A 24,927-nucleotide genomic window follows, 5' to 3' on the forward strand; every position below is an offset into this window, starting at 1 on the left:
ACTTTTATATTTGGTAATAGGTCAGTGTACCTACTCGTCGTATTATATTAAAGCTAATAACAACATAAAATTGGTTCTACTGAACGGAAATTTACTGTGACTGTGTTGACATGTTGTGTATTTGTAAGACAGAGACAACACGGATGTGACGTCCTCTTAGTAGATAATACTAAGTATAGTAAATGATAAATAATGTTATTCAAATGTTCATATGTCAGTTATCACTTATCAGAGATGATAGTCAGATTCCACACGTTCAGCTATATTATACTATCTTGCTCAAATCACCTTTAAACGATTATCCTAAACAGACTTTTTGAATAAGCTTCAAAATTAGAAATACCTCATATTTAATAAAAACTAATAACATTTATTTATTGACTTTTTGTTGTTATTTATTTTGGAGAATTTTTGAATTATAGCGTTCTATTTTTCATTGTTTTGTTAGTTAGTTATTATTTCATAAAATAACTGAAACATTATAATATTGTATATTACATTTCATAAATATAATATAATATATATGCATTCTATAAAATAAACTAATTTATAAATATATAAGTGTGGATAAGATATTATAAATAAGATAATATAAGAGTATACGAAGATATACTTTGACGTGATTGGAAACAAAAATTTGATAATTATGTAAATTGTTTCTCTATTATACACATTATGTATAGACAATTTGATATGATGTAATACCTTTATGAAAGCCTCAAGAGATTGGTAGGAGGCCCTTGTAAATTCTCGCCCCGATGCTCCAAATAACTTGACACGGTTCTGATTTAATTAATGCATCTATAATTTAAATTATATCAAGTGATTTAAACATTGTATTGACAATTTATCGAACTTTTCGAAACTTCGACGTTTTTAAATGTATATATATATATACTCGTATTTTCGAGGTGATCCGATGATGGCAAATTCATATAATACATAGATACTAAATATTTAAAGAACCAGCATCATAGCGATATGATATTATTATTATTGTTATTATACATGAATATGGACGATAACAGGACCTGTAGCAGGCACTGGATCGGGATGGACTGCACGAATAAGAGAGCTACGGTATCAGGACTGAGGAGTCGCGTTGTCGTTACAACCTTGTCTCCTGTGTGCATGCGACGTATTGCATGTGTAAGTCGTGTGTAGGTACACTTCCGATATTATTACATCTGCGGCCGCGATCGCCATTGAATCGGGTTACTAGGTCGGGCGGCAGTCATCTAATACATGGCGGCCCCAGTAGTAAAAATAATATATTATAATTTGTATTTTACGTCTTCTGGTGCTGCTCGTTTTAGCAACGGCGTCTTGGCGTGGTAAATCGTTTCGACCTAGTTCGGCATCGACCCCGACGACGCGATACGACCGTCCGTTTTCCGGCACATCTACCAAGGAATATATTGTACAATATAATATACTTAAGCGTGTAATGTAATGTATAGGTAGTTAAAATATTATAATATTATGTTCAAACGAAATTATGTTGTTCGAAAAACTATAAAAACTGCCGTGATCAAAATAACACATTATTATTTTTTCTTTTTTTACCGGAGAAACTTTTGTATTTTTTACGTAATCATTATTACGTCGCGTGTGTACATAGAAATATATAATACGCTCTGTATTATAAATATATCATACTAATTTTCAAGTAAAACTAACAAAACGTTAACAGGAATAAAATTGTTTTTCAAAAGTTGTTTTCTTCGAGGTGAACCCGATTTTTTTCATAAAACACTTGTCGAATTTGAACAGCAACAATCGACTTATGAATTTGTTTTGATTGCAATTATTATGAACGCGTTTGAAAACATTGATTTTTTTAAGTTTGTTGGTTTCTAAGCGGCGAGCACTGAGTTTAATTTATAATTTACGACTGATAACGCAAGGTTATCACTAATTAGTAATTACCTATTGTTAGTTGTTGTTGGTACTGTGTGATGATAAATGTTATTGTAAATAATTCGTATATATACAGGTACCTAATATAATATAATATAACTACTGTAATTTTCACATTTTAAGCTTAAAATAAAAAAAAATAGTTTATCATTTAACTTAGAATTATTACTGGTTAGATATGCTATACTCAAAGTAACTTTCTATTTATAATTAGTGAAACTTATTCGATACATTTTGAAATGGTTTATTTTATAACAGATACCTAATAGGATAATAGTTTTTAAATAATTAAAATAATTAAATGTATTAATTGATTGTACCTCGATAAATTTCTTTCAGTGTTATTAAACAGAAATAGCACAGTCCATTTTTCATAGTTGTATCAATCTTGAACACAAATTTAACACTTTTTTAGATAAAACCAATAAAATTGTTTTTCTTTTCACAATATTTCTTTACATATTTTTACATTTTTATCAATATTTGCAATTATAAACAAATTATGTACATCATTAGTAATTTTTTATGAGGTATGTCAATGGGTAGATAAATTTGTATTTAAAAAAAACGTCCTTTTAAGTTGTTACAATTGTATACTCAAAAAGAACCTTCAAACATGCTGACCTAGGGTATAAATATATCAAATCTTGTTTAAATTATAAAAAATATTTATACGATGTAGGTCGATAAAATTGATTTCAAATTAAAACTCACTTATAAGCAATAACAACTATCAATTATGTTGTATTCGATTATTTTTTTTTATATAAATTTATGATTTCCAAATATTTTGAAACGTTGGTAACTGGTATTAACTTTATTTAGTTAAAATAATAAATGTATAGAAAATGGTTAAAAAAAATTAAAAATGCATATCTCCATAAAATATGTCTTAATGCACTGTTTCTTCTTTTACTGTATCTATCACAGAAAATGTTTTTATAATTTTACTAAAGCTGATATCGAAATTATGATATGATTATTTATATAATAGTTTGTAGGTACATCATAAAAAAATGTAACCGGTGCACATGTGGACAACGGGCATGTATTATCTCTCTTAACATTTACTACAACACACATCTGACTATACATGCAACTCCCAACACACATTAAGCACATGTTGTCCATCATACCAGTAATAACAGAATGGCCACTATTGCAATGGTTCAATAATCATATTATTATAGGTATTCTGAGAAATTTGAAACAACATTTTATTTGTTTGTTTGAAGAAATCATAGATTGAGATAGTTACAAAGAAAAATAAAGTTACTCCTCTTTTCTAACAGCATTAAAATATAATAATAAGATAATACTTACAACTAGTAACTATTATACTAACTGTAGAACGAGTAGGTATTATACTTAAACTGTAGATGACTTATTGACTTCATTCGGCTTTCAATAGATATTCACATTCAATATTTAGTAACCTTATTGTTTATTTTTCGTCACATATTCAGTTATACTGACTACTGCTCAATAACTAAAAAAATCAAATATTAATTTCTAAATAGAAAATTAATACATTAAAAAAAATGTAGTATAGTAATTTACATATAACAAACATGTAAACAAACAAAATCAATAAAATCAATACGCAATAATTTATAATATTGGTAAGTTTTTAAATTTTTAATCATAAAGTATACAATGAAGAATGATATAGTGTATAGTTATTTTCATACTAAATAAGTTATTAAAACACAATATTTCAAAGCTTATAATAATGTAAAATAATATTATATTATGTTGAACATAAAAAAGTTGTTAAACTTATTATGCATTATAATATGTGTGTACAATGAGTACCTACCTACATATTACAATAATCATGAAGTTATTATTATTAACTATAAGTAGTTTATTTAGATAAAATACAATTTGATCATTTTAGTGTACATCCAGTCCTTAAATACCATGTTATAATATTATATTTCATGTGCATTATAGACTATAGGTATGTGGTAACTGACTTTGATCATGTGTTTTAATGAACAATTACACCAATATTAACATGATATAATATAACAATAAGAATATATTTTTTATTGTTTTAATTTTAATACTTACATTTCGGGTTCGCCTTTATATGTACAAAAGCTATACAATAATACATTTAAATATTTGGTTTTGTAATATTATAATAGTAAATAAATATATTATAACATTTAAAATATATTTTTATAGTTTATAGTTATATATAACTAATTTAGAATTTTAAAATAATAAGTATATTGTTGAAATGTAAAAATAGATATGGTTAACGAGAAAATTCATGTTTTGAATTATGGAATGGAAGAGCGCTCGTGTATTTAACAAAATAGTACATTATAATTTGAATCTTTTTTGTACTCATCATTACGATAGATTATAAAATTGAAGCCAACTACATGAGTGTAAAGAACTCAATTTAAAGTTTCATAATATTCTTTATATGTAAACTCATAATGATGTAAAAGTTGAGAGATTAAGGTGTTTGGATACGCAATATAATATACACGAATGACTAAATTTCAAATTATAAACGCTCAACTATGTATAAACAAAATCTAATTTTTTTGTCAATAAACACATATTTCATAAGATCAGGAAGCACCCAAAATGTTTGCAAATAAAATGGTATTTTTTTATATATTAATTTTTACAATACAACGTAGTAAGTAATATAAAGTATAATATTAATAGTCTTTAGTTAATCTTAGTGGTAACAAAAATAATTTACCATGATAATATTTTAGGTACCTTAAGTATTGGCGAAAAATCTATAATATGCTAAAAAATAAAAATTTAACGTACAATAATAATTTATAAACACCAAATAGTATTTAAATTCGATTTTATGTAAACCGAAGATATTTTATATTAAAACGCAGAAAATAGCGTATAAGTATAACTTACATAATTTATCAAAGATGATAAAACAATAATCATAATTATTATAATAGAAAAAAATCTACTCAATTTGAAGGTAGGTAATAGTATATACAAGTTTAAAATAGCATACACTAGTAAAATAGAAGTATATTTTATACATAAAGATAAATATTGCGTTGGTTAATTAGTTTTTGTTCAATGATCAGTGGATACGAAAAATAAATAGTCTTATAAAACAATATTTCCGTAATGTAACATCGGCGGAATCGTTGGACATATTTTGTATCAGACAATAACAGGACAACATATTTAAAAATATTATTATCCGCCAACCGTTATGTTCCGCATAACGATGGACACGGTAGTTTGTAGAACGTTGACCATAATTTTTCTCAGTGATTGCCACTGGACTCGGGTATTTTTGGCAAAGTGGTGGTCATCATTTTGCAAATGTCGTTAAAGCTGATTGTTCCTTTTTCTTCCAGATCCTTCCAATATTGATAATTGCTCCTCATGTAATACAACATTTCCGGCATGTCTATGAACGCTGAAAAATATGATAATAGATATATTGTATAACTATTGAACTATAAAAATATATGACCGAATGGAATTATTATCGGATTGGATGCTACTTACAGTCCCATGTTTCAAACATGTCATTTATGATGTAGTCCATAAAGCCGATTTGCGATTTTGGTATGGAGCACGACACTCGGTCAAACATTGGCATCACCACTGGCAAATGATTGAGTTTCTCTTCGTCAGTCTGAAAATAACACGTCAGACAGATTTTTACCGTTTTGAAAGTAATGCATTAAAAATATTTTTTTTATTTTGTTTGTTTTTACGTATAAGATATTTTTCAAAATATAGTTTGTTTAAAAATATCAAGGCAGTAAACATTGTATGTATTCGTATTTTATAATAAATTTATGTTACTCAAAAATTATTTACTATGTTATAATTATTGTATAATAATGTTTCATATTATATATTCGCCTTAACTAGAGGTCAATACTGACGTACTTGAGAATAGGAACGTGGTATCAATAGCTTAAAATTATTCTTAACTCTTAATATTTTATTTAAATTTAAATTTGTTTTCAATTTTCAAGTTTTTTTGACCTAGAAAAATTGTTTTATCAACATTTAGAGAAAAAAATGTACATTAATTGAACATACATACATATAATTATTATTGTAAACAAGAAAGTATATTATATGGTGTTAAAATATTGCCAATTTTATTTGAAAAAATTGTACTATATGCTTCTTATATACATCATTCATTCTTGTATAGGTGGGAGAGAGGGGTGAAAATTTATAAACCCTTTTTAGGATATTTATGGCAACATATTTTAAATTCATGCTACACATTTGCGTTGTTGTACTGCACGCTATATTGTGATACAAATATTTTGTCGTATTATACAGCTCGTACAAAAACATGGGCTAGGATATATCGTGTAAACGAACTTAGGTATCTACAATAGGTATATACTAAGATATCATTAAATTCATATTATATTAAATATATTGTTTTTATACAAAATATTCTCTTTAATTAAAAATACATTTTTAAGATACAGAAAGAGTGCTTGCTCTCTTACTTGATTAAAGTATTCCTCGGCAATCCGTTTTGCCCATTCCACGCACATTTTTAATGGTCTAGTCGGATTGGACACGTCTGCGCATTTGATTAGCATTCTCTTCACCAGATTTACTTCCTCAGCACTGGTAGGCATTATAGTCTCAGGACTTACTTCGCTAGGAGTCTAAAATAATTATATCGTATTAGCGTTTCAATGTCGTAAAGATAAATAATTCAGTTGTAAATTATGATGTTAAGAGGGTTTGTTTTACTCACTAATCCGTCGACGGGCGCTTCGTCGAGTGTCGATGGTTTGTTACAGACGCTCACGAATTTGGCTAAATGTTCGAAATGCTTCGTCATCTCGGTGGCCAATATCATGTCGATAATGTTTTGTCTTACCACTTTGTAAGTGTCTTTTTCCAGACCTAAATGAATTTTTATTTTTCTGAGTAAACTACATTTGGACATTGGCCAAAATACGTACCTTTAAAAATGTTCAATCGTTCGTCCTTGGTAGTGAGCTTAAACGTTAAAGCGGCGTGGTGAGATTCCAAAACGCTTATGTCGTTGTACAAAATGGCCAAATCGTTTTTAGAATTACATAAGAACGCACTAATGAAAAAATAATACATCATTACTATTTGGCAAGGTTTAAGTTTAGTTTTGATGTGGTCTAACCTCGATTTTCCGGGATGATCGATGTCGTGTGTGATCGCTGCAATCAGACAGCAAGCTTCGTCCAATTGATCCAAAAGCCTTTTTATGCGATCTTTTTCTAAAAACATGGCGGTTGCTTGGAGAACATCGGCGGCATGTGTGGAGTTGTGATAAGTATTTTTAGCGTGATAATGACCTTCGATCACAGTTAACCATGCGTGCAATGTTCGTTCATCACAACCTAATGTTTTGTGTACTTCAAAGTGTGTCAGTAGATTCATTCCCAGATGTACCAAAGGCCTAAAAGAAAGAATAACTAATGTTTTTTTTTTATTTAAATTGAAAATAAAATACAAAGAAATATAATTGATACCTACTGTTTTGGAAAAAATAAATATAATGAGAAAAATATGATATAGTAAAAGCATTATTTGGTAACTTGGTTGAATACTATTTGTATCATTATAACGTTAAACATTTTAAAATATATAAGTATTGTTTATTTATTTATGTTTATAGTGTGGAAGGGTCTTTTGTTTTATTATATAATATAAGACTTAAAAATAAAACTATTTTTTGATTATTAAATAGTAGATGATAAATGAATGAATTTTATGAAAATAACGGTAAAAATTGTTATAACTGTAATTAAAAATATTTAGATATCCGTCACCTTTTCATAGTAAGTTCTTCGAGTTTAAACACATTAAAATCCCAATATAGAGACATGTCTAAGAGTTCTTTGATTTGAGGAGTTACACTTGTCATAAAATTCATTTTAGCAACACCCAAACCGTAAGGCTGACTCTTAACAGTGGCTGAATCATTAGAGCTTCTTCGAGTAGATGTCACGTGCACAGGCCCTTGCTAAAATAAAACAAAACACAATTTATCTAGTATTACATGGATGTTAACATAATAATTATGTTGTTGAAAAAAGTACCGTAATAAGAGCTCCAATTAGATCTGACGTAACGGGATCGTCGTATTTGATATTTTCGGTTTTTAAATGTGACGAGTATAGCTCAGTAACTCGCAATATATCAACAACCTACAATATTATATAATTTATATTTTTCTCAACATATTATATTAATTGTTAATAATGCAACATAAATTTGAGGCTCATACTTTATCCAAAATTTGTACGACTTGGTCGTTCGAGTTTTCTTGAGCTGTACATATCAATGAAATTACTTTTGTTATTGGTGCTTCAAGTGGTAAATTGTGTAGTTTTGCCAAACTTTGTCTTCGAGCTGATTGTGCGCCTATTATAGAAAAATCTAATAAATTAAATTGAGAAATGATAAAAATTATTTCACAAATTTAACAATAATTTTTAATATTTTAAATTGAGGCAGATGTATTATAATAATATACTAACAAATAAATTGTAATTTTATCTAATTATATAGATACATTAAAAATAAACACAAATATAAAGTGAATGTGATTTTATTATAAACATGCAAAATTATTGCGTTTATTTTCAACGCAGTTAATAAAATTGTTAAATAATGATTGCACGGCGTTATGAGTAGGCAATTAAAACTACACCACTTTTTCACACCAAATAATAAATTATTATAATTATAATATCTTTTAAAATTCTAATGTATATTAATCATTAATTTATTGTGATTTAATTTTGCAACTGAAATGTTGATAAAAAAAAAAAAATAAATTGATATACATTAGATTTAGACATTTCAAAAACGATTATATTAGACCATTCTTGTACAAAATGTAATTTACAAAAATTCAATTGACTAGAAAGATAATACAGTTTGGTTTTTGTAAATGTTGTGTAATCAAAAATAATACAACTTTTATAATAATAGACACAGCTAACTCCATATTGACAATCTATTGATGAAATATCTAGGGATAATATGATTCTGTAATTCTATATAATTAAATATAAAATACATTTATAGTGTTGTATTTTAGACACAGTATAATAATATTAATTTAGTTGCAATTACTGCCGGGAAATAATTTTTTTTTTATTATTATTTGTTTTTGCCCTTTAACATTTATATGGTTTATTCTCGGTATTCTTCTATACTTCAATTATGCTTTTTGATGTGCCTATCTAAAAGGTCAAAATTAGTATTAAAATACTTATAAATTATATTTGACTCAAAACAGGAATGCTTTAAAATGTAATTTTTGCCTATTATACGGGTACAATGTTTGGTCGTAATCAAGGGGTTTTGAGTAAACAGGGTTCAGACAACATTTATGTGTAAATTTAATTAATGATAGCTGAACATGATAAAAGTTATTTTTCAAACCATGTGCGATTTATGTATAGGTCCAATACTGTGTAATGTATTATGTATGTAATATATTTACCTGGTTATTTTAAACAACATTATAAAATATATACTTGTAGGTATAACCTGATTATTTAATCAAATGTTTATTATTTACATACTTCAAATTAACAATAAATATTATTACGTTAATCTACAAAATTAATTTCATTCATATTATTTTTAGTTATTAACAATTTAGTTGAATAATATATTAGGTTATTATACATATGTTTTAATGACGGGAATAACAAAAGTTCTTGTATAGAGATTTACGCAAAGTCTCCGTAAAATTGTTATTAATTATCGTATAACAGACGGAATTATTTCTATAAAAGTTAAAGTTTATGTTATTAATCTATATAGCAGAGTTTCTGGTTGACTGATTTTCATGAATTTATGTAAGGGGAGTTTGTTTTAAAATATTAAATTAGATAACACCATGCAATAATGATGATTAAATAACATTTTAGATTTTGAATTAAGCCAGAAAGTTAATGGTCGTATAAAATAATATCGAATATTTTATTTTTTTTTTTTTTAATTTAATATTTACAAACCTTTTAGGCTTAATAGTTAGGGATAATGTTGAGTTAAAGCTTAATTTAGTTAAAAATTGTGTATAATTTTCAGTTCACAAAACTAACATAAGAATCGTACATAGTTGTTGAATTTAAACTTAAAACCTTGCAAGTAAGCGTAATATATGTGTAGTTTTATAAAAATAATTATTTTGCATGATATTCTAACTATAATATTATTATTAATCAGAAGAATTTGTAAACATTAGAACGCGTGTCGTATATTTATCATGTTAAAAAAGTCGTTTTTAAAGTCATTTTTTAGTCGTTTATGTATGATTTTAATGACTTACCATCGCTGTTAATAGACTTGAGGTCATATGAACCTTTACGAATGGATGGGACACTTCCTCTAGGAAAACCATGTACATCAACAATACTTTCTTGTATGTAGATATAATTCGTTGTATCTCTGAAAACCAATAAGATTTAATGAACATTTATGAGTTATTCAAATAATCAAATAAAACTAAAATATTAATAGTTAATTTTGTTTTTGTGATAATATTTATACCTGTAATACGTGATGTGAAAATCAAATTCATTATATTTTATATTCATATCAATTCTTGATTTTGAGAAAATATAATCAATTCATAGTACAGTTAAATTTAAATAAGGAATTGTTTTATAAAATATAATTAAATGTTAAATATATAAAATAAAATGTACACATTACTTTAACGTATAATATGTATTATGTATATTAATCAAAACACAGTAGGTAGTAAATAGTTTTTCTTTTGAATTAACTTTCATTAATATAGTCTTTTTTCTTATTTAGAAAATTAAATATCTATTTAAATTTTATTTCAAGACTATTTTCTTGAATTTTTAATTGAAAAATCCTTAATTTTAGAATTTTACTGTGGGTCATTTACAACATTTTAACTCGAAAACTTACTTGCCAAACGGTCGAAACGGAGAAGCTCGGCAATGAAGGTACACGTGTTCGCCGCTTTTGCATTTCCACGATACTTTACCATCCCATTCGATGTTTTTCTCTAGCTTTTTGGTAATTTGGTCGATATCACCCAGCTGGTGGAATACAGCCAGCGGTTTGTTTATCATGTCTTCGGCGCCATAACCCAAAATCACCGAGCCCGACTTATTCATGTACTGCAAGGTTAAATATCGGCATTATAACGTGATATATTGGTATGCAACGGTTTGTTAAACTTTAAATAATTGTAATAACAGTATTTATATAGGCACATAGTTTTGTAAATATTAGTTGTAATAGTAAACGGAGAATTAACCTAGCTAGGTTCTATTGGGATAAGGTTTTCCTGATTGGATTTTAAATTTGTTTCGTTACAACGTAGCATTAGAGATAAAAAAAGAAAAACAGCTTTTTCCATTTACTATATAAAATAACGTTGGACCACAAAATAGATATTGACCAGCGTACTAAAATGTAATATTTCACTTTAAAACCATATTATAGGGTAGAAAAAAACTCTTAAGTAATTTTAATATACTAAATATCTACTAAAGATTTTACATTATTATTATCCACGAAATAACAATAGTAAATTTAATATTCAAATGTTAAACAATTTAATAATAAAAAACTATATACATTTTTTTTTTATTTTATTAAACGAAAAAAATATTATTTTGAAATTAAAATAAAGCGACGCTGTATTATGGCATATAACAAATAAATTATATGACTAGTGCTTACAAAGTGCCCACAATGACCAGTAAAATATCAATCATATTATTGATTAGAAATATTATTATTGTTAGAACTGAACAGGATATGATGCGGATTTAGTAGTAATCAATATTTAGTAAATTATTTTATATTACAGTTATCATTTTATAGGTTGGGTATAAAAGAAAGTGTGGTACATTTATTATTATTAGTTTTTATTTTTTATCGATATTATTAGTCAAATAAGATAAATCTATGGGTGTGTTTTTTTATATTATTAAAATTAGTTTATCCATTAAGATGACAACGATAATTTTTTTACTTAAACTTATCGAGTACAAAAATTAATTGAAAATTAAATTTTTTTTTTTTTTTGTTTAATCATTTGCCTGTATAGTTATGAATATTATGTAATTATATTTCAGAATTTATTACGATGTGGCTATACTGACTATACTTTAGTTTCTGTTTATTCTAATAATAATAAAACAGTTTATGTACCGTATAAACTATGAGGGATACTGACAACTGACATGAAGTATAATAATGTAAAATAATATTTTAAATTTGAAAAAAATTGATAAGTACATTATGTACTATATACAATATACCTGCATAGTGAACGTAGTTCCTACTAATAATGCTGTGTATAGTTATCATATATTTTAAGCCAATTACTTAAGGCAAAAAAATGGAACAAAAATATTACATTTTTACATATTCACTACGACAGAAAAATATAATTCAGATAATAGTTATATTATTTAACAAATGATTTTTAAAATTATAGGTTTAAAGTAAAGTGTAATAATTCTAGTACTTTTATTATTTTTAATAAACTCATTCAATTTTTTTCTTAAATCTGATTATTTCTAAGAGCTTAATTTTTTTTAGTTGTAATGATATATAAATTTATAATTTATATACTGTGGTATTTTAAAATATATATTTTTCATTTAAATTGGTTTACGTACTTAACTAACTAAGTGTACAAATAAGTGTCTGTCTGTCAAGTGTCTATTGCCTATAATTAATAATTTGTTTGAATTAGTTTTATGAAAAGTAAACGAGTGTTTTATATTTTTAAGTCTTATAAGAAGTATAAAAATAGTTAAGTTTGTATTGATTCAATTATCATTTATAATATAGTTTTTAAAACATATATTTTTTTACATAAACTAAATTAACAGACAAAAGAAATTATGGTTTGGAATTTTAGTTTTGAGTATAATATGTTGTGAAGTGCAAAACGGTTATCTAAAATCGAAATAAAATCAGATTGGTGATGCAAAAGAGCAGATTTTTAAAATATTTACACAATTTACTATCATGCATCACTGAACCTTACCATAAGTCAAAACTTCAAACAAGAGTACATGCAACATTATTATTTTATTTTTTTTTGACACCAGTCCAGTACAAATTGGTGGAAATTGGATTTTTCTTGAGAGAAAAAGTGGTCGTACTACTTCAATATCGAAAGTAATACAAACAAAATCGTTGAACCTTCTCGAAAACGTTAAAGTAAATACTGCCGACAGTTTGGTAAATTCTTTTATTATTTCATCAAATAAAATTGGTTTAAATTCAAACTTTTGTTCTACTTAGGTAGTAAGATATCTTGTTACAATATTATTTTCTAATACATTTATTTTATTTTAATTTAATGAGTATTATGTTGGTTAATTCCAAAATTGATTATTAAAATCATTTGAATTAAATTTAGAATTTTTATTTTACATTTTTCTAATTCTTATTAAAAATTGATATTAAATAGGTTATTTACATTGAATAAATGTTCATGTATAACGTGTATTGTATAATTTCAGTTGACTATATTTTTGCATTTAAAAACTTTGAAAAAATACTATTCTTTAAATAAAATTGGGTTAACTGGGAGAAGTTTGTATGGTGTTCTATACAACACAGTACTATGAATAAAACATAATACTATAAATGTAGGCAAAAAACACTGAAACGTAAATTTCCTAACGCCGAATTTAAAATGTATAACAATAATAAACATATAGTATATAAATGTTATAATAATGTATTTTTTACTAAGCATATAAGCAGATGTCAAAATTAATTGAGTCAACATTTTATAATTCTATATTTTGACTTATAAAGATAATATTTTGCAGTTAAATTACTTATATTTATGAATTAATTGAATATTAATCTAACAAGAGGAATATAGGTAGTAATAATATTATAACTTTAGTGGGTCAGTTCTATTTTTTGTTTGTATCATTTTATTATTATTCGAATAAGATATAAAACATTTATTTTTTGGCTACAATAATTATTTTAAGCATCAAATGGAATTTACCCCATTTTACAAAATGGATTTGAACACATTACTATTACAACAGTCAGGAAATGTTAAATAGTAAAGTGTTTTTGTAATGTGGTTATTGGTGTTTGGATGAGGTAATTTAATTTTGTGGTTTTACCTAAAACCTCCCGCTCCCAAATCGTTTTTTATTCATCCACATTTCTCGGTTTACCTAGAACAACATTGATCCAAATGCAAACAAATAAGTTATGCACCCAAGGGATGTTATGCTCGTCGGCATATTTACCGAACCAATGAAGTTATTGATCATTTAAAAGCTCAAGAGAGAGGAAGAAGGGTTTGAAGTTTTAAAAAATTAATCTTTCAATTCGATAAATGTTTACTTGAATGTTGTGTTTTAGGTCGGTAATGATAACAAGATCTTTGGTCTTGTCCAATGCAGCTAAAACTGCGTCTTGTTGTGCTAACATTGAACGCATCGCTACATCTTCTTTTTCTAGCTGTTGTAACTCTTTGATCCATACATTTTTGTTGCAGGTTTCTACTATTATCTGTAATAATTTTTTTTTTCAATAAATTAAATTAAACAATAGGTTATACCTAAATAAGTTTATCATAAAACATTAACTAAATAATATGAAACATTGATTTATGAATATTATGGATGCAAAAAATATTCAATAAACAAAAGGTAGCTAGCCATTTTTGATATTATAAAACTTATTAACTTTATTATTATAGTACTATAAGTCATTAGGTATTAAATTAGGAAAAAGTAAAACAGAGTGGTTGCTCTAGATAAATCTTGAAAGTTTATCTGTATTATTATAGATTATATAATTTAAATAACTACAATAATAATTTTTATACAAAGAATCATTTTTTCTCTAGATATAAAATGAAATGTTTATATTGTAAGAAAATAAATAGTTGATACAATATATATATATGCAATATAAACTTGATGATAATAACATAACATTTACTGGGTAGGCATTTCAATATTTTGAAACTTCCTTTAAATTTATGGCTTAACCATTGAACTAACTTTTCCTGGTTGATATTTGTTTTATCATACTATCAGATAATGAAAAGAAACAAAATTAAATGAAGGTGTCTGATTGTTACGAGTTATCTCTGCTTCTTTGAAAGGTTCAAAATGACCATAATAATATTTTCTTCTCGGGTCAGCAGTTAGAACATCTAAAATATCTGAAGCCATACTATTTATTTAACATTTTATTTATATTCATAAGAAAATTTATAAAACTTGGGAAGTAGATTGTAATACACTAAATAAGTATCTTGATAAAATCAGTTTTATTTATACATTTATAAAATATAATAGGAAGTAGTGGTTTTGGTGCAAAATAATAAACGATAAAATAAAAATATCAATGATAATTGTTATTTATTAGGACGATCTACGGTATTTGTATGCAATGGTATTAATTTAATAAATAAATTGACCAATCACACCAAAAGAGAAAATATGATTCACTACAAATTTCCGTTCTTTACTTCATTATTTATGGCACACATCCTTTTTCAGTATTTCTTTTTCCCAGTCAATAAATTAACCATCGAAAATAACTGGGCGTATCGACAAGAACTTCTAAAATATATTGAAAAAAGTGTAGATATTTCTAAAATAATGAATTAATTACAGATAAAAATATTTGAACGATCAAAGAAATAATAAAAATATGTCTTTACACATATCATATTGTTATTTCTTATTAGAAACAAAGAAATTGATACTTCATAATTTATTTAAATTATTTGAAATAACATTTTCTTACTAAAAAAAAAAAATATCGGTCAGAATTTAAAACTATTATCTAGATTCTAGAGTAATAAGAGTAATAAATGACATTTCACTAAACCGAATACTCTAACAATGTATTTATGGAATCTTTTTTTGAGCTTTTAAATTTAATTTATGTAGGTAGGTTGTAGTGAACACTCATTTCTATTTTAACATCGATAGTTATTATAATTATTAATGAAACTATTATTTGTTTTTTTTTTTGAGACCAATTAATTCTATTTATGAACAAAATTATGAATGGAATTTATTTAAAAGTACTCAACAGTAAAAGTATGTATGTTAAAAATTGTAAAACGGAAGTTTTTTGCTAGCAGACTGTATATAAAATGTTTTTAAATTTCATCTCAATAGGTACTATGAGAAAAAAATAAGCACAATCTTTGAGTTATTTTAAAAATGTTTATGTAAATATAAATTAACACTAATCAGATTATTCAAATGCTTTGTAAATGACCCTATAAATATTAACCAAATAATTGTGTACTACGTTAAGCTATATATGTGCATTCTACATACACAAGAAAACAAAAAAAAACTATTTAAATTAAAAGTTAATAATGCATTGCTGGGCATTATTGATATAACATAAAATATTTAATTAAAAATTAAAATTACAATGTTATTTGTTTTTATGAGTTAAACTACTTTAACGTTGTAAACATAATTAAATCATGAAAAAGGTATAAAAGTAAAATCATATAAACATTTAAAAGTAATCTCTAAATAAAATTATATTTTTTGTACTTACATTTTTAAATATAAAGTTTATTTTAAATATCGTAATCATTAATAATATTATATATGCTACATTCCCTTTACAATTAAATGTTAAAATATATACTCGGTATTACTGTACCTAACCAATCATGATTGTTTTGAAAGGAGATAAAGCACTTTTACAAGATACAAAATATAAAAATATAGTATTATTAATTAATAATATAAAGCGATGATGAGAATGTATATTGATAATGTATGATAATGAATTATGAATAATATATCTATGTATTAAAGATAATATTTGAAGAGAAGAAAAATAATACCCTTTACCTATCGTGTATATAATATATAAAAAGTAACGTATGACATACAGATAAAATTATTTATAAATAAACTGAAGATTATTATACAGAATCGTATTTGAAAATAGATATTCTGGATAAGATATTGTATTAATCGTGTACAATGCAATTGAGCAATAGATTGAATAAAAATAAAAAATAATACCTTATTAAATCCACTGGTTAAAATGGACGTAACGTCTTTTTCGTTTCTCAACACAAGGCTGAAAAAAACATATACGTTATACTTTATCAACCAATGAGGTTTCGCATCATTGCCCGTCGAATTACTGTATAAGTGTAAAGAAATTGATTACCTTTTCCTTACTAAAGCGACAAGTACAACGTGAGCATTCTTTCTAATCGAACGTAACGACCTAGGAACAAAAAAAAACATTCAATCAATACTATTATACTATTTTTATATTGTATACCTATTTAAAATAGCACGATGAGATTTTCAATTTATTATTTAAATATTTATTGTTTATACATTTATATTGAGTATGCTTTAGTAAAAGAATAACGTTATTAAAATATAACAGAAGCTTTTTAACTGATATGCATATTATATTAGATACTTGTTTTAAGATGGATGTATAATTTAAAACGCATAAAGTTTTTTAACCTATAAAAAATTCATCATTTATCTATATAATATCAATGTTTAAAATTTTTCATGGATTTAGGAATATAAATATTTTTGGTATAATATTTCAAGTGTAGACGTTTGAAATGTTGAAAACTTTCAAAAATTTTGTTGGTTTTACATCGTAATGTGTTGAAAGTGTTATTATTTCATTTCGACTAAAAAACCGATACTTTCGGCCTAAAAACAGAGAAGCAAAAGTTAGTTCTCAAAAAATCTTATATCTTTGAGATACTTATTCGTGTTACATAATAATATATAAATATATACTTATTAATTATTTGGATATCGATTAAAAAAGTTTTACAGAAATATATATAAAGAATATTAATAAAATAAATAACGTGTGTCCACATCAATTATTATTTTATGGGTTTATAAAAAAATATTAAATCAAAAATGTTTGAGTACATTTTTTAAATTTAAAATAAAGAAATAGTCTATTAAAACACACATTTATTGTAGTAGTATTTATATGATAATAAAAAAAAAATGTATGCTTTAAGTGTATACATTAAGTGAGGTTGAAGTAATAATAATTATACTATTAAATATTACAATTGCACATAAGTCGTTCTTGTTTGTATACGTATTACTACTATACTAATAAATTAGTAAAAAAGATTTATTACGGGGGTTGTTGATATTTTTTACAAACGCTTAGAGTACAATGGAGTGAAAAATACGATTAAAATCATTTACTCTAAGGCGAATGAACCGAAAAACGTGTTGTAACATAATGTTAGTATTTGGATCATTAGGCACACTAGTAAAAAGTGAATCAAATGTCTGCTTGAGGATGATGGGCTACCACAAGTGTTCTTTATCTACCGTGACAAGCGCAAATTTAAAGCCACCGCACCGCACCGCCTCTTTCGATTTTGTGCCATGATAACATCCTCTGAGATTCCATTTAAGGCTGTTTTTAATTCTGTGAGAAAAATGTATTCCAGTAAAGTTCTGCGCTTTTATAATTTAGTATATTCAGTACATTAGTAGCTCCCTAAAAGTATTTTTTAACGTATATTTAAAAAAACACTTGAGTGTTAAATACGTATAATGTTATTTGATATTTCCTATAGGATAAAACATATTATGTATAATAATGATAATACATAAAAGTTATATTTTATATTTTTATATACCTAAAATATTTAATAAAATGTTTAAAAATTAGATTTCCCTTATACATTTTTATGAAAAAAAAGGAGAAATACTTTTTTATGCAATTTTTTTTTAATAATATTAGTTTTTAACTTTAAAAACATTATACGGTAAAAGAATCTATACATTATTTATAGTAATTCACTTGCTTTAATTGTATTTATCATCGATATTCATTAATTACATTATTAGTATATTTTAAAATACAGTATTTTCAATTATTATATGATTTTAATGTGATTTATATGTTTATAGTATGATAAATGTTATACATTTTTATCATACTTAAAACTGAAACAAAAACTCAACAATCTTTTCATAAATATAATTTCAAAATAGAATATATTTTAAACAGTACAGATAAAATACAGATACATATTTGTCATTATCATCTACATAATCCGTACTGTTAACTAAATTACTCACACGAGGCTTAAGATTAACAGTCAGGTCAACGCCAACAGAGAATTAACAAGGACTCATGATTTAGTGAATCTGGAGCCCTAGGCTGTTCTTTTAGAATATATACCATAGGGATGCTATATATATATATATGGAATTCTACTCATTCCTCCTCGATTGACTATACCATTTATGAACTAACCTTAAAGTAAATAAACACTCTAAATATTAGCTTATATTATAACCCTGAGGTATAGTTGATAGCGACAGAAGTTTTAGTGACTTCGAAGTGGTTGTAAAACATTTCAATACCTACTATTTGACATCTTAACAAAATAAAAGTATATTAATTTTTCATGCTCGTATTTTGAGTAAACAAGTTTTAAATACGTGGACATCATTTTTAGTTACTAAGGTTTTTATTAATATACACATTTTACGTATTTAACATCTTCACATCAATTAAATTAAGTAATATCTAAAACGTGTTAGGATTACAACAATGTTAAATTGATTTTTTGTTAATTTAATGTTAAATTTGTTTTCTTAAAGCCAGATAAAGTATATCTATCTATAGACATTAGGTTAATTTTTATTTTTAGTAAACACTATTTTACATAAAAACCTCTTTCAGTTATTATCCATAAACTTTCATTAAAAATATTATTATAATGTTTTTCTTAAAGGTTATATCAAGTTTTTTTTTCAACTGGAAGATAATACGATGATTATGATGTACATCATTCTTATTTAAAACGATTTTAGCTACGTCAGTTTACATAAAAAAAATATAGAATTTGAGTGGTAATATGGGGCGGAGAGCAGGTGGGAATTCAGGATAAATTAGAATTAGAACATAACCAAAACTAAAAATGAGTAAAATGGGTTGATCTTTTTAAGAAAGAAATAGATAATCAAAAAGGATGTGGCATATGTCACTTTTGGTTGTTATGAAAGATACATAAAGGGGATGAATTAAGAGAACGACGGAGAGAGTTGAAATAAAATAAAAAAAAGAAACAATAATACATTTATGAGGAAGTTGTATCACAAAATTATAAGCATATAAAAGGTAATTAGAAACGAAAAAGAAATAGCTTGTTACCAAGTGTCGCAGTTTTAAGTTAGGTCATGTTAGGTTACGCATAAAAATCTAATTAAGATGTTTAATACGTTATCTATTTATACAAACATTTAATTTAATTTTCAAACGTTAAACAAAAGCTTTTATGAAAACTTATTTTTAAACAAAATGATATAAAAGTTCACGATAAAATATTTTTCTAAAGAAATATATATACTTCATAATTGTTTTTACTTGAAAATTATAAACAATCAAAATTTACTTTTTACATAAATTAAAACAAGATAAATACTAAATACACTTTAATTATTCTTGAATATAAAATTGGTTAGATAAATATGAAAGTAATTTGTTTATTTACCTTTTTTTGGTATGTATTTCAAAAATTATTTTCGATAACATCGCTTTATTATATTAATTAATATTTTAAACCGTTCATCTTATACTCTTACCCTTATTTTTTAGTTTTTAATAATTTTATTATAATATATACATACACATATTTGAGTAAATTATTAAATTAATAATTATTATTATATTTATTACAATGTATCATAGTTTTTAGTTTTTACTATAGAAATTATTTTATATAAAAAACAATTATGTTTCATATTTTAAATTTTAAACGGATCAATAAACCAATTAATTATACAAATATTGTTAAAATCATGAAAATTTTCAAATTATTGTATATCCCTAGTTATAAATTCTTAAACATTTTTATATTCATTTCTAAGTTTTGAAAATAATACAACTACATTCCTCGTAAGTAACTATAATTAAAAAAAGTCGAGTGTAATTCCATAAATATTCTTTAAATTTTCTTATTTCTTTGTTATTCATAAAAGAATAACCGCAGAGAATTGAATTTTTCACTAAATATTTATATTACATTTTTTTGTACAGCGATTTTAGAGTTATTTTGTTGTAATTCAAAAATATTTTTAGAGGAGATTTGAAACTTTTATGTGTATTACCTTATTTTATAAACAATGACATTTTGAAAACACATACATTCATTTTACGCTATTACCTAATTATAATATGAACACATTCACACCGTTCAATAGTAAGTTGTTATTAACTCAAAAGTTGATAACAATAACATTTAATACAAATATATATATATTGTTATAATTAAATATTAATAATATAGTAATACAGTGTTTTCGGAAAAAGTTAATTCGAAATATCATTATATTAGTAATACCTAGTAAAATAAATTATAATCAACATCAAATATATTTAGTAAAATTGGCTAATAGATTAATTTTTCAGAATCGTTCTTCGTATGCAATAATATTTTATTATTTAACCCAAATTTCATACATAGGTACATTACAGTATTTTACTGAATTAAGGGGTAAACTCGATACCTAATGTACAGCAGAACAATTACATACTTTTCCCCCTTTTTAAGTCAATTTAATACAGCACAAACTAATGTGTAACTTTGTATAATTAACTATTTATATCATAAATGTATTATATTTTCACTAAGATTAAGAAATAATTCCTTAACATCGCTGGAACAGAGTTGAGATCTAACTTTGAGGCTCATTTTCATTAAGTTCACTTCAACGGTTTTTCAATTTACACTACATCTTTTGCTAAAAGAAAATAACATCCTTAGAAGGATAGGATTACAAGATGGAACAATATTACAATATCAGAGTTTAAATAGTCTAAATAACATTTAATGTCTTAATTTTATTCATGGAACTTCTTTATTATTATAGAATATTGTTTTTGGAGTGAGGGAAGTCATTACTATTTTTCAATACTTACATTTTTGTAATATACATTTTTAAATTTTAACTAATTTTATTAATTCTGTGAACACGAAAAAAAAGTCATGGTTCTTATTGTGAGTTTTTAGATTTTGAGTAGAGCTTTTACGTGTGTACTTTGATGTTTTTTGTTCGATACATTTTCTTTTACTTTTATTAAATATCTTTTTTTATTAGAAACTGGAACAAAGACGTAATGTGTAGTAGTTTTTAAGAATACCACAAAAAAAAAGTATAAAAACTGCACGTAAATGAAAAACGAATAGGTACGCCTGTTAAAAAAATAACTTGGGAATTATATTTGTATATGTATATTATATTAATATTGTTATAAATTATAATATATAAACTAAATTAATAGTTGAATAATTAATTTTACTTATGAATGAGAAGCGAACCAGATCTTTAATAAAGGAATTAATTAATAATATATACGAATAGAATAAATTCAATAATGTTATAAATTACTTTGAAAATACTCAATTATCTTTCATATTACAAATTATAATGATATAAACATTTTTTATTATTATTATTATTATTATTATTATGCTCATCTGAAATATACAATCTATGCAATTAAACACAATACGTTTTTATGAGATAGAGCATAGGTTCTCAAACTTTTTTCATGCATCGCCCACTTTGAGAATCAAAAATTATCTAGCGCCCCCTAAAATGTTTAAGCTTACCATCTGTAGTGTATTTTAAAAACAGTATAGTTGTCATGCCGGCTATGACAGACGTAAAATCAATTATGAGGATATGTAGTAGGAATTTATTTTTAGTTTGAAGTTTAAAAGTACATAATACTTTTTAATCAGTATTGCCCCTCTTTTCTGTTTCAACGTCACCAACATTTCTTATGGTCTTATACGGCCCCCCTGAAAACTATCAATGCCCACAGGGGGGTGCTATCGCCCACTTTAAGAATGACTGAGATAGAAGATAAAAATAATACATTAACAATGCAAAATTGTAATAATGTATCATAAATTCATAACCAATTTTAAATTATTAGATTAGAGTAGGTATAAGACTTTTATTATCAAATCCAATTTTACTCAAAACGTATAACTTAACAGTTTAGTTATAAAAAACCTTAAAACCTATAATTTTAATCAGATAAATTAGTTGACAGTCATTGAGTATTATTATGAATGATACATGATACATATTGTTATGCAAAACTGTTTACCAAATAAGAAAATAGAAATTTATGAATTTGTATTGTTATATTTTTCTAATATAAGATCAACTTGTTATACATTTATCACTTTGTTTGTTAATGATAATACAATTATATATTTATACTTAAATAATTTTTAATGAGCCAAATTATAGATTAATGATAATAAATTAAGAATTTATAAATATTTATAACAAAATACCTATATGTGTACTAGGTTTACTGGCTGATAGTAATGATTGTATATAATTAAAGTATGATTTTAAAATGTTAAGTCAAATTATAAAAAATACATTTATACTTGGACAAATTACTAAAACCAACTTTATAACTTTAAGTTATAAACTAATAACTCAAAACAGCTCAATAACAAAAATATTTAAATAAATAAATATTAGGTATATTATATTGAAATTGCGAAAAAAAATAATTCACATTTATTATTATAAAATTGAAATTAATAAATATTATTATATAATAAAGAAATTCGTATGTTATATAGAATTTACGCCTTACATAATATGTTTATGAATTATTATGACGATTCAAAACAAATGAACACCTATAATTCAATTAAAAGTTGTGAATAATGTATAAATTAAAAAAGCATTATGAAATTGTTTAAACAACAAGAGAATTCTATGGAGTATAGGTTGATACTAGTTTAAATAAAATAACCGCACTCAAAAACATTGATTTTCTGTCATCTTGTAGTTAACGTTCATTTTTTGATATAAAGCTTATTGTATCCATAAATTATAAATATTAATATAGATAAGTATTCAAAGTAAATACTGAAGTAAGATTAAAAATCAAAATTATCTTTAGCTCATATACCTAGGTATAGGTATTTATGTATTTTATGGAAAATTATTTCCAATTTATAATCAACGTAATTGTAATTTGTAATTGCATATGATATAATGTACTACTACGTTATGTCTATAAAATAAAATTTCGAAAACTGATAATATTTGGACCATTAAAGTAATATCATAAATATTTTTAAAAATAAGAAGAAACGTTACCAAAAATATAAATTAAATATTCCGCATTGACTTGAATTTTTCAAATTATTTTATTTCATTAGCATTATTATTATATATTATTATATTTGTGTTTACATATTTTATGTAACAGTATGTCAAAATACCTCGCAAAATATTTAATATAGGTTGAAGTTTTATATTTTCCTCAATCTAAGTATATATTTTAAAATCCATCAGGGTTGTTTGAAATTCGAAAAACCACACACGTGTTGTCTAATACTTCATGTTTATTGCTATTTACTCTTAGTAATGAGTATGATGTTATACAGTCATAGCCTATGTCATAGCTATATTATAATGTAGTAGTATTACAGTACACAAAGTATACTATAAATAAGTATTGATAGTCGAATTGATAAGTTATTCTCCCTTACTCCTCTTAGGTGCTTCATCATTACATAACCACGACGACGAGGACGAGATGTATTAGTCTTCTAAAACGAGAAGAAGCAGTGTGGATTTGGTAATAAATAACCGAACGAGTTGGAAAGTTCTAGACTTGCCGTAATTAAAAACATACCAACGGCGTGAGTTATGTCGATTGAAACGATGGCGGCACAGGATCATTATATAATACCCTCCCGTTTGCGTAGTCCACCGTCAGAGGACGAGGTCGTGAGTCGTGACACGCACAAAAAGCCGATCGCAGGCAATATTGTTGATAGGTAGCTTTTCAATAAATTCATAATAGTCTTTTGTCTAAAAATGAGTTCTGAGTCGCTATCAATGGTTGTCATCATCATTATGTTGTACTACCTAATAAGAATAAGAATAAGGGTCTTCTGTTACGAATTCA

The 24,927-nt window shown here is 25.0% G+C and overlaps 1 protein-coding gene across 4 annotated transcripts in view; it reads right to left on the reverse strand.

The window, feature by feature from the left end:
* Window positions 1-3,530: 3,530 nt before the first annotated feature.
* Window positions 3,531-24,927, reverse strand: part of LOC132920796 (high affinity cAMP-specific and IBMX-insensitive 3',5'-cyclic phosphodiesterase 8-like) — a 63,031-nt gene continuing 41,634 nt past the window's right edge. For 3 of the 4 annotated variants that reach the window (XM_060983473.1, XM_060983472.1, XM_060983470.1), the window contains 14 exons: window positions 17,122-17,181; window positions 16,971-17,028; window positions 14,296-14,463; window positions 10,858-11,072; window positions 10,247-10,365; window positions 8,186-8,337; window positions 7,998-8,105; window positions 7,728-7,921; window positions 7,076-7,354; window positions 6,882-7,009; window positions 6,671-6,822; window positions 6,414-6,578; window positions 5,440-5,569; window positions 3,531-5,347 (listed from right to left, as the gene is read on the reverse strand). In XM_060983473.1, coding sequence (XP_060839456.1) covers window positions 5,193-5,347; window positions 5,440-5,569; window positions 6,414-6,578; window positions 6,671-6,822; window positions 6,882-7,009; window positions 7,076-7,354; window positions 7,728-7,921; window positions 7,998-8,105; window positions 8,186-8,337; window positions 10,247-10,365; window positions 10,858-11,072; window positions 14,296-14,463; window positions 16,971-17,028; window positions 17,122-17,181 — 2,083 coding nt within the window. In that variant the 3' untranslated portion in view covers window positions 3,531-5,192. The remainder of the gene's footprint in view (window positions 5,348-5,439; window positions 5,570-6,413; window positions 6,579-6,670; window positions 6,823-6,881; window positions 7,010-7,075; window positions 7,355-7,727; window positions 7,922-7,997; window positions 8,106-8,185; window positions 8,338-10,246; window positions 10,366-10,857; window positions 11,073-14,295; window positions 14,464-16,970; window positions 17,029-17,121; window positions 17,182-24,927) is intronic. The other variant, XM_060983471.1, reaches the window with a different exon arrangement.

The sequence above is a fragment of the Rhopalosiphum padi genome, chromosome 2, assembly GCF_020882245.1.
Source record: "Rhopalosiphum padi isolate XX-2018 chromosome 2, ASM2088224v1, whole genome shotgun sequence".
In the NCBI taxonomy this organism is placed as follows: Eukaryota; Metazoa; Arthropoda; class Insecta; order Hemiptera; family Aphididae; genus Rhopalosiphum; species Rhopalosiphum padi.